This window comes from Bubalus kerabau, chromosome 8 (assembly GCF_029407905.1).
Source record: "Bubalus kerabau isolate K-KA32 ecotype Philippines breed swamp buffalo chromosome 8, PCC_UOA_SB_1v2, whole genome shotgun sequence".
Lineage (NCBI taxonomy): Eukaryota > Metazoa > Chordata > Mammalia > Artiodactyla > Bovidae > Bubalus > Bubalus kerabau.
The window spans coordinates 98,393,490-98,405,961 of record NC_073631.1 but is presented as its reverse complement, the minus strand read 5'-3'; the positions used below and the strand labels follow the sequence as shown (position 1 = coordinate 98,405,961).

The 12,472-nt window shown below is 36.9% G+C and overlaps 1 protein-coding gene across 3 annotated transcripts in view; it reads right to left on the bottom strand.

Annotated features, from left to right (window-relative positions):
• MKLN1 (muskelin 1) overlaps positions 1 to 12,472 on the bottom strand; it is a 381,880-nt gene that overhangs the window by 168,754 nt on the left and 200,654 nt on the right. Inside the window, exon 1 of one of the 3 annotated variants that reach the window (XM_055590944.1) lies at positions 9,679 to 9,701. The exons of the other annotated variants lie outside the window; for them this stretch is intronic. Coding sequence (XP_055446919.1) covers positions 9,679 to 9,686 — 8 coding nt within the window. The 5' untranslated portion in view covers positions 9,687 to 9,701. Of the gene's footprint in view, positions 1 to 9,678; positions 9,702 to 12,472 lie in introns of those variants that run through there. 3 annotated transcript variants of the gene reach the window in all.

Sequence of the window (12,472 nt, the reverse complement as noted above, 5' to 3'; positions counted from 1 at the left end):
CTTCTGCATTGGCAGGCACATTATTTACCATGAGCCGCCAGGAAAGCCCATGTCATTTAAAGCTGGATTAAATTAGTTGTAAATATACCGATGCAAACTCTGGGACAACCACTAAAAACATATTTAAAAGAAGTATAATTGACATGCTAAGTGGAGAGAAAATAAAAGCACATTCAATATTCATTTCAAATCAGAGAAGGCAGAGAAAAAAGAAAAAGTAAGAAGACTAAAGAACAAGTTCAAAGAATAGAAAATAATAATTAATTTAATAATCAATTTAAATGTGTATGATCTTAATCAAACAATTAGAAGATAGAGATTGTCAGAGTGGATAAAAGAACAAGATCTGAATATATGGCCTATAAGAAACTCTATGGGCTTACCTGGTGGCACAATGGTAAAGAATCTGCCTACCAATGCAGGAGACGCCAAGAGATGCAGGTTTGATCCCTGGGTCAGGAAGATTCCTGCAATAGGAAATAGCAACCCACTCCAGTATTCTTGCCTGGAAAATTCCATGGACAAAGGAGCCTGGCAGACCAGTCCATGGGGTCAGAAAGAGTCAAACACGACTGAAAACACACGCACAAGAAACACACCATAGAGACACAGGTAGATGAAAAGTAAAGAAACAGAGAAAGATAAACCATGCTTTCAAAAGAAAGCTGATGTTGTATTTCTATCAGGCAAAAGATTTAAGAACAATGAAAATCATCAGGGATAGATAAAGAAGGGCATTACATAATGAAAAGTGTCAAATTCTCCAAAAAGATGTAGCAATCTTTGAGATATCTGTACCCCCCTCCCCCCAAAAAAGTGTCAAAATACTTGAGGGAAAAAATGACAGAATTGCAGGGGGAAAAAAGACAAATCCAGTATTATAACTGAAGACATCAACATCTTTCTATCAGTAACTGACAGATCCAGGAGGCAGAAACTCAGCAAGAATACAGTTGAACTGAACAGCATCAATCAACTGGGTCTAATTAACATTTATAGAGTATTTTATGCAACACAGCAGAATACACATTCTCCTCAAGCTCACATTGGGATATTGACCAAGATACACCATAAAATACATATTAATAAGTGTAGAAGAACAGAAACTTATTCAAAGTATGCTCTCAGGCCACAATGGAATTAAACTTAATTACACTTAATCAGTAGAATTAAATTTAATCAGTAACAGAAAGAGTGGACAATCCCAAAATATGTGGGGTAAACAATACTCTTCTAAATAATACAAAGGTCAAGTCACAATATAAATTTAAAATTATATTGAATTAAATGAAAACAAAACATCAAAATTTGGGTGACAGCCAAAGTGAAGCACTGAATATAGTACTGAATGCACATATCAGAAGATGGATCTAAAATCAATTGCCAAAGCTTCCACTTTAGGAAACTAGAGAAAGAAGAACAATTTAAGTATAAAGCAAACAGAGAAGATAAACAATAAAAAGCAAAAATCCATGAAACTGAAAACAGGAAATGAAAAAGAGAAAAAAAAATCCATAAAACTAAAAGCTGGCTATTTGAAAAAACAGTAACATTGGCAACTTTCTAGCTAATGAAATCAAGAAAAAAAACAGAGAAACACAAATTTCTAATATCAGATATGAAAGAAAGGTCATCATTACTGATCACTTGGATACTAAAAGCTTAATAAAATAAATATTATACACTACTCTATCTCTACAACATTCTAAGAGATGGAACGGACCAATTCCTTAAAAGGCACAAACTACCAATATTCAAGGAGAAATGTGTTAGTCGCTTAGTCTTATCTGACTCTTTGTGACCATGGACTGTAGCCTGCCAAGCTCCTCTGTCCATGGGATTCTCCAGGCAAGAATACTGATGTGGGTAGCCATTTCCTTCTCCAGGGGATTTTCACGACCCGGGATCAAACTCAGGTCTCCTGTATTACAGGCAGATTCTTTACAATCTGAGCCACCAGAGAAGCTCCCCAAGGAGAAACATCTTCTGAATAAGCTGATAGCTATTAATGAAATTAAATCAATAACTAATAATCCTCCAAAAATGAAAGCAACAGGCCCAGATGGTTTCACTGGTGAATTCTAACAGATATTTAAAGAAAGTTATGATATCACTTCTCTGAAATTTCTTCCAGAAACTAAAAGCAAAGTGAAAACTTCCTAACTCTGTATGAGGCCAGCATTATTCAAATACCAAAACCAGATAATGACATTACAAGAAAGAAAAATTCCAAACCATCTTATGAATACAGATACAAAAATTCTCAACAAAATATCTGCAAATCAAATCTAACAATGTGTAAAACTAATTACATACTACAATCAAATGGTATTTATTCCACATATGCAAGAGTAGTTCAACATTCAAAAATCAATTAATGAAATTCATCACACCAACAAGCAAAAGAAGTAAGAATCATCTATCAATACATGCAGAGAAAGCACTTCACGAAATCCAACATGCATTCACAATGAAAAATCTCAGCAAACAAGTAGAAAGGACCTTCATCAAATTGATAAAGAACACACCTCAAAACACCTATAGCTAACATAAAGGTAAGAAATTGTATGTTTCTCCTTAACATCAGGAACAAAGCATTCCTATTCCATCATACTGGAAGTTCTAGCTAATGCAATAAAACTAAAAAAGGAAATACAAGGTACACAGATTGACAAAAAAAGAAAGAAAATCCCAAAGAATCAACAACAATTAAAAAAAAAAAAAAAAAAAAAACCCCTAGAACTAACAGACAATTACAGCAAGGTTAGCAAGGTTGCAGGACAGAAAGTTAATACACAAAAGTCAACTGCTTTCCTACATCCTAGCAATAAACTGGAATTTAACAGTAAAAACACACTGCAAGCCACAACTCCCGAGCCTACGTGCTGCAACTGCTGCAGCCTGTGCTCTGCAACAGGAAAAGCCTCCACAACGAGGGGTCTGTGCTGCAGCAGAGGAGCCCCTGCTTGCCACAACTAAAGAAGGCCTGCACAGAGCAAGGAAGACCCAGCACAGCCAAAAATAAACAAACAAATTTTTAAAAATGAAATAAAAGCACAATACCATTTATATTAGCACTTAAAACACAAAATACTTAAAAGACTAAGTCATATATATATAAGATCTATATAAGGAAAACTATAAGCTTTAATGAAAGAAATCAAAGAAAATCTAAATAATTAATAGAGATATTCTATGTTCATGGATATAGGCCTCAATATTGTTAAGATACTAGTTTTTCCCAACTTGATCTGTACACTGAACCCAATCCCAAACAAATCCCAGAAAACTATTTTGTGGATATTAACAAACTGATTCTAAAATTCATATGGAAAGACAAAAGACCCAGGGTAGCCAACACAACACTAAAGAAATACAAAGTTGAGGAATAACATTACGTGCCTTCAAGACTCACTTACTTATAGTAAGAAAGACAGCATGGTAATGGTGAAAGAAGACATACAGGTCAATGGAAAAGAATAGAGTTCAGAAATAAAACCAATCAAATAATCAATTTTGACAAAAGTGCAAAGGCAATTCAATGGAGAAAAGATAATCCTTTCAACAAAAGGTTGCTGTAACAACTGGGCATTCACATAGTAAAAAAAAAAAAGAAAGAAGAAGACCACACACTTTTCACAAAACTTAACTCAAAATTAATCTCAGACCTAAATGTGAAACACAAAACTATAAAACCCCTATGAGATATTATAGGCGAAAAACATGTGGCCTGGGTTTGACAATGACTTTAAACACCAAAAGCACATCCATTAAAGAAAAAAACTGATTAAGTTGGACTTTATTAAAATTTAGAACTTCTGCTCTGCAAGACACTGTTAAGAGAAATAAACAGGCCACTGATGGGAAGAAAATATTTGCAAAACACTTACACGATAAAGGTCTGTATCCAAAATCTACAAAAGAACTCCTAAAATTCAAAAATAAGAAAACAACCCACCCAATTTAAAAACAGACAAAAGATGTGCATACACATCTGTATAAGGATGAAAACTAAACATATGTAAAGATGTCAACATCACATATCATTCAGTTTAGCTCAGTCGTGTCCAACTCTTCGCAACCCCATGGACTGCAGCATGCCAGGCTTCCCTGTCCTTCACCAACACCCGAAGAGTGCTCAAACTCATGTCTGTTGAGTTGGTGATGCCATCTAACCACCTAATCCTCTGTCGTCCCCTTCTCCTCCTGCCTTCACTCTTTCCCAGGATCAGGGTCTTTTCCAGTGAGTCAGCTCTTCACATCAGGTAGCCAAAGTATTGGAGCTTCAGCGTCAGCACCTTCCAATGAATGTTCAGGGTTGATTTCTTTTAGGATTGACTGGTTTGATCTCCCTGTTGTCCAAAGGACTCTCAAGAATCTTCTCTAGCACCACAACTTGAAAGCATCAATTTTTTGGCACTCAGTCTTCTTTATGGTCCAACTCTCACATCCATACGTGACTACTAAAAAAACCGTAGCTTTGACTAGATGGACCATTGTCAGCAAAGTAATGTCTCTGCTGTTTAATATGCTGTCTAAATTGGCCATAGTTTTTCTTCCAAGGAGGAAGCATCTTTTAATTTCATGGCTGCAGTCACCATCTGCAGTGATTTTGGAGCCCAAGAAAATAAAGTCCCTCACTGTTTCCATTGATTCCCCATCTATTTGCTATGAAGTGATGGGACCAGATGTCATGATATCAGTTTTCTGAATGTTGAGTTTTAAGCCAGCTTTTTAACCCTCCTCTTTCACTTTCATCAAGAGGCTCTTTAGTTCCTCTTTGCTTTCTGCCAAAGGGTGATGTCATCTGCGTATCAGAAGTTACTGATATTTCATATATTAGAGAATTACAAATCAAAACAGTAATGAGTTATCATCACACACCTATTAGGATGGCTCAAATGAAAAAAAGCTGATAGTACCAAAGAGAACTGAGGATTGAACTCCCATAGCTGGTGGAAATACCATTGGCAGCGTGATCACACTGCTAGGTATTTACCCAAATAAGTTTAAAAACTAATGTCTAAGCCAAATTTCACATGAATGATTATAGCAGCTTTTGCTCGTAACTGCCGAAACTTGAAAGCAATCAGTATGTCCTTCAATAGTTAAAAGGATAAACAACCCACAGTATATCCATACAATGGAGTATTATTCTTAAGTAAAAAGAAATGAGCCATCAAGCCATGAAGAGAAATGAAGGAATCTTAAATGAATGCTGCTAACTTTAAAAATTATAGGAAAACTTGGAAAATACAAAAAACTTTATACAGTAAAAAGATCAGTTTGCCACAGGTTTGGTGGGAGAAGGGAAGGGATGAATAGGTGAAGCACAAAGGCTTTTTAAGAGGGGGTGAAACTATTCTGTATGGTTCTATACAGGTGGATATACAACATGATACATTTGTCACTCTACATTAAGAGTAAACCTTAACTCATGCATGCATGCTCCGTCACTTCAGTCGTGTCCAACTCTTTGCGACCCTATGGACTGTAGTCCGCCAAGATCCTCTGTCCATGGGATTTTCCCAGCAAGAGTACTGGGAGTCAGTTGCCATTTCGTCCTCCAGGGTATCTTCCCAACCCAGGGATGAAACCAACATCTCTTATGTCTCCTGCATTGGCAGGCAGGTTCTTTACCACTATCGCCACCTGGGAAGCCCCTAACGCATGCAAGTTTAAAAAATTAGGAAGTTTAAAAAATTAGGAAGTTAGAGGCTGCAGTCCATGGGGTCACTAGAGTTGGACACAACTGAGTGACTTCACTTTCACTTTTCACTTTCATGCATTGGAGAAGGAAATGGCAACCCACTCCAGTGTTCTTGCCTGGAGAATCCCAGGGACGGGGAAGCCTGGTGGGCTGCCGTCTATAGGGTCGCACAGAGTCGGACACGACTGAAGCGACTCAGCAGCAGCAGCAGCAGCAGAGGCTTTCACAAAAAAAATGCAAACTGTGACAAGAGAATCTAACTATCACAAAATCTAACTATCACAAATGTATGAAACAACCCAACTGAAGGCAATGGGGAAAAGGTACCGACTTAAGTAACTATGTAAATAAATGAAAGGACTATATAGGACTAAAGGCAGAAGGGACTGTACTTGAGTGCTGTACTCTAGTTAATAAGGTTGATTTCTGCAGGGTACAGATAAACAATTCTGATACTGCTATACATGTATACTGGAACTGAACAATTAAGATGCTTGGCGAATGGTTAGGGCCAGGTTTCTAACTGCTGAGGTGGAAATGTACAGATCAGCAAGGGGAGGAATCTGGAATTATCCATGTGGTAATGGATTAGAGTAGGCAATATGGGTAGAAACCAATGTTTAATATAATTACTAATGGTTACATATAGAAATATTTACAAGTATGTGCCTATAACACAGGTTACTATACATCAATTTATTTCTTCACTTTGTCAGCTGAGAGTTACTAAAATAAACAACACCCCAGAAGCAAGGAGCATACCTAACACCCAAACCTTAGTTTCTGATACCATTTTCCAATAAAAGGAACTAGGGCTCCATGAAGAAATGGGGCAGGAAATACATGAGTCTGGAGCATGTTGTGGTACCAGAAAGTAAAGAAGTGTTTAAAAAAAAAAAAATCTGTTGATGCGGGTTATGTCCAAAGGGCACAGGAGCCAAATAAAAAAGCTTCCAATAGCCAAATCTGGAACAATTTGAGCAACAAACTAATATTAGATTGTAACCCAAAGAATAAAGTAAGTACACGTTAAGTACTGCTGCTGCTGCTAAGTCACTTCAGTCGTGTCCGACTCTGTGCGACCCCATAGACGGCAGCCCACCAGGCTTCCCCGTCCCTGGGATTCTCCAGGCAAGAACACTGGAGTGGGTTGCCATTTCCTTCTCCAATGCATGAAAGTGAAAAGTGAAAGTCAAGTCGCTCAGTCGTGTCCGACCCTCAGCAACCCCATGGACTGCAGCCTACCAGGCTCCTCCGTCCCTAGGATTTTCCAGGAAGAGTACTGGAGTGGGGTGCCATTGCCTTCTCCGTACAAAGTGATATAAATGACTGAATAAATTAATAAATGGGCAGAGGGTAATCTCCCATGCAGAATTCTGAATAAATTATGCAGAAACTCTACCCTAAAGGAGGAAAGCATAATTCCCCACAGTATGTATGGGCAGTACAGTGGGCTGCATGTAGTAATTTCCTCCCAAAGACTACTGTGTGGAAAGGAGAAAAAGAAATAACTTTACAGTAGAGAAACCTGACAAACACTATCTCAACCAGATTAATCAAAGTCAAAATCAATAACGAAAAATCATGATAACAGAATGTGCATAAAGTGATGAAAATGGAACTTTACCTCTTTGCTTTTTCTTCCAAAACACCATAACTCATCTTAATCATGAGAAGGAAAAAAAAAAAAAAAAAATCACACAAACTCAAAGAAAGGGGCACCCTGCAATATACCTGACCAGTCCTCCTCAAACTATAAAAGTCATCAAAAACAAAGGAAGTCTGAGAAATTGTCCAGTCAAGCCTAGGAGACATGACAATTAAATACAATCCTGCATGAGATCTTGGAATAGAAAAAGAATATTAGGTAAAAACTAAGGAAATCTGAAGATTACAGTAATAATTATGTATCAATGCTGGATCATTAACTGTAATAAATCAATATAATATGTAATTTGGGTTTCCCTCATGGCTCAGACAGTAAAGAATCCACCTACAACGTGGGAGACCTGGGTTTGATCCCTAGGTTGGGAAGATCCACTGGAGGAGGGTATGGCAACCCACTCTAGTATTCTTGCCTGGAGAATTCTATGGACAGAGAAGCCTGGCGGGCTTGCAGTCCACTGGGTCACAAAGTGTCAAACACGACTGAGTGACTAAGTACAATATGTAATTTAATGTTAGTTATATAATTAATAATGGTAAAAAATGCTGGGGAGTATATTTGTACCCTGTATTATCTGCTTCATATTTCTGTAAATCTAAAACTGCTCCAAAAAATAAAGTCTATAATTTACTTTAAAAAAAAAAAAAGGCAAAGTAATTACAGCATACATATTAGAAAGGAAAATAAAAAACTACTTGTTTGCAGACAAGATTACATACTAGAAATCACCAAAGAATCAATGGAAAAAAATACTATTAATTTAGTTTTTAAATATATATATCAAATTAAAATACAAAAAGTTTCAGAAGCCTTGAAACTTAAAAGCAAAAAGCAGCTAGAACATATAATGGGAAAAAATCCACTTACAACAGCAATAAAATAAAATACTAAACTTAAAAAAAATTTTTTAAATCCTAAAAGGCACATATGGGTGCTTCCCAGGTGACTCAGTGGTAAAAAATCCACCTGCCAATGCAGGAGACTTGGGTTCAATCCCTGGCTCCAGATGATCCCTTGGAGGAGAAAATGGCAACCACTTCAGTATTCTTGCCTGGAAAATTCCATGGACAGAGGAGCCTGGTGAGCTACAGTCCATAGGGTCGCAAAGAGTCGGATTCAACCAAGCGACTGAACATGCAAAAGGCACATAAAGTAAGCCTAAAATAAACTTAAAGGCATACTGTGTCCTCATGGAGAAGGACTCATCATCATAAAGATGTCAATTCTCTCTACATTAATTTATAGTTTAATTATACTCAAAAATAAGAACAAGTTTTTTCTGAAACTAGATAATAAATAAAGGTGATACATGCAGTTCAATATTAAAAAAAAATTTTTTAATGGGCAGAAGATCTTAACAGACATCTCTCCAAAGACAACATACAGATGGCCAAAAAGCACATGAAAAGATGCTCAACATCACTAATTATTAGAGAAATGCATATCAAAACTATAAGGAGGTGGGACCTCACACAGATCAGAATGACCACCATCAGAAAGTCTACAAACAATAAATGCTGGAGATGGTGTGGAGAAAAGGGAACGCTCCAGCACTGGTGGTGGGAATGTACATTGGTACAACCATTAGAGAGAAAAGTATGGAGGTGCCTTAAAAAACTGAAAATAGAGAACTACCATGTGACCCAGAAATCCCACTCCTGGGCATATACCCAGAGAAAACCATAATGTGAAAAGATATACGCACCCCGACGTTCACTGCAGCACAAGTTACAATAGCCAAGACATGTTTGTGTGCACAGACTCAGTACTGTCCAACTCTGTGACCCCATGCACTGTAGCCTACCAGGCTCTTTCATCCATGGGATTTCCAGGCAAGAATACTGAAGTGGGTTGCCATTTCCTCCTCCAGGGGATCTTCCCAATGCAGGGATGGAACCTAATATCTCGAACACAAGACATCTCTTGTGTCTCCTGCGTTGGCAGGCATGCTCTTTATCAGTTGAGCCACTGGGGACGCCAAGACATGGAAGCAACCTAAACAAAGCAACCTAAACAAAGTCACCAAGTATTAAAAAGCAAAGGCATAACCTTGCTGACAAAGGACTGTATAATCAAAGCAATGGTACTTCCAGTAGTCATGTAGAGAATTAAGAGTTGGACCATAAAGAAGGCTGAGTGCAGAAGAATTGATGCTTTTGAACTGCAGTGCTGAAGAAGACTCTTCAGAGTTCCTTGGACTGCAAACCTACATGTCCACTGAGACAGGAATGGATAAAGAAGATGTGGTGCATATACACGGCAGAATATTAGTCATAACAAAGAACAAAATAATGCCATTTACAGTGACATGGATGGATCCAGAGACTGTCACACTGAGTGAAGAAAGTCAGATACAAATATCATAAGATACTGGTCACGCAGGGAATCTTAAAAAAAAAAAGAATACAAATAAACCTTAAATCAGAAGTAAGTCATGGATGTACAAAACAAACTTTTAGTTATCTGGGGGTGAGGGGGAGATTGGGATTGACATATACACCCCACTATATATAAAATCACCCTACTATGTATACAAATCAGAAGCTGGAATTAAGATTGTCAGAGAATTATCAACAACCTCAGATATGCAGATGATACCACTCTAAAGGCAGAAAGTGAAGAGTAATAAAAGAATCTCTTGATGAGGGTGAAAGAAAAGGGTAGAAAATGTTAGCTTAAAATTCAACACTCAAAAAACTAAAATCATGGCATCCGGCGCTATCACTTCATGGCAAATATTTAATAGAAGAGGAAAAAATGGAAGCAGTGACAGATTTTTTTTCCCCTTGGTCTCCAAAATCACTGCAGACGGCCACTGCAGCCATGAAATTAAAAGACGCTTGCTCCTTGAAAGGAAAGCTATGTCAAACCTACACAAAGTCACAAAGTATTTAAAAAGCAAAGGCATAACCTTGCTGACAAAGGACTGTATAATCAAAGCAATGGTACTTCCAGTAGTCATGTACAGGCTTAAGAGTTGGACCATAAAGAAGGCTGAGTGCAGAAGAATTGATGCTTTTTGAACTGTAGTGCTAAAGAAGACTCTTGAAAGTTCCTTGGACTGCAAAGAGATTAAATCAGTCAATCCTAAAGGAAATCAACTCTGAGATTTACTGGAAAGACTGATGCTGAAGCTCCAGTACTTTGGCCACCTGATGCTAAGAGCCGACTCACTGGAAGAGAACCTGATGCTGGAAAAGATTGAAGGCAAAAGGAGAAGGGGGGCAGCAGAGGATGAAATGGTTAGATAGCGAACCAATTCAACACCAATTCACTAATGTGAACAAACTCCAGGAGATAATGAAGGATAAGGAAACCTGGCGTGCTTGGGGTTGCAAAGAGTCTGACATGACTTAGTGATTGAATAATAACAAATATATAAAATAGATAACTAATAAGAAGCTGCTATAGCACAGGCAACTCTACTCAATACTCTGTAGTGGCCTATAATGGGAAAAGAATCTAAAAAAATAAAAAAGAGTGGATATATGACTGATTTACTTTGCTGTACGCCTGAAATGAACACAAGATTGTAAATAACTACACTCCATAAAAAATTTTTAATATAACTCAGGTGATATAATTCACAGTTAATAAAGTTTATATAAAAATTAAGCCAGCTCTCAAAATCCTGGGGAAAAAAAGACCAAAAAGGGAAGACCTTACCAGATGTTAAAGCAGATATGACGGCGGGGTGAAGGGTTGGGGTGAGGCAGGTCATGAAGTCTGTGATTAAAACAGTGGAGGATTTTATACGCAAATAGACATTTTGGAACAAAAGAGAAATTATCAAAATAAAAATTCAGAAAAGTCAATAAATCATCAAGGTAGCACCACAAGTCAGTAGGGAGAATATGAAATTCCCAAGTGACAAAATAACTGGACAGTCATTTAGAAACAATATGATTAGATTTGTATCTCACTCTGCATACAGGTTAAATTTCAAATGGATAAGAAAACAAAATATAAAAACATGTAAGTACTAGAAAAAAACATGTAAATCCATTACAACCTGACACTGAGAACATCCCCTATATATAATTCAAAAGCCAGAAGAAATAAAATAAAACCTGACAATTCAACCAAGAAGAAACACAACTTTCAGAAAGGAAAAAATGAAACTTTTCTTATTTGTAGATGGCATGATCTGTCACATGGAAAATCCCAAGGAATTTACTGAAAACAAATGACCAACAAAAACAACTTCCTAGAACTTAAGTGAGTTCAGCAATGTCACAGGATACAAGATAAACACACAGCAGTCAACTGCATTTCTACAGTCTAACAATAAACAAGTGGAACCCAAAATTAAAACCACAAAACTATTTACAATGGTTTCAAAGGAAATAAATATAAATATAAAAAGCATGTAAGGAAGCTCTCTGCCCTAAAAATTACAAAAAGCTAATGAAAGAATTAAAAGCAACCTAAATAAATGGAAAGATATACGGTATTTATAGATTGAAAGACTCAACATAGTAAAGATAACATAAGAAAAAACAACAGAATTGTAAAATTATATAAATTACAATCCCATAAATCAAATTGGAATTGGACACAGCAGTATGAACTCAAGATACTTTTTTTTTCCCTTAAAAAAAAAAAAATTCCTAGCTATGTCCCCTAAAACAGTCTAAAAGAAATGACAATCCAGTCACAAATGTTTCTAGTTTCCAACTGTGAGCTCTAAGCACCATTCCCTCATCAGGGCATGATAAACAAAGGACACTCTGCCACACTGAAAAGCAAGAAAATAGAGATTAATGAGACTGTGTCACAGGAACACAGGAGTGGCCGCCTGAAGGGGCTCCCATCTGTCAAGGATGGACCAATGCGGCACCAAAAAGAATAACTACAGAAATTTTTAAATATACAATGAATACAGAAAAATCTAAGGTACATAAATGCTTAAAAAAAAAAAAATCAGACACCTGGATATATCAACTCCTTACTCTGAAAACTGGTCATTAAAAGAAATTAAGCATTTATCTTGGTTTTCCAATAAAACTATTTCAGAGCATTAGGGAGAACTGTATACAAAAATTCAGGTAATAAATGTGAAAGGAATGTTAGAAACAGAAAAATCCGATATTGAT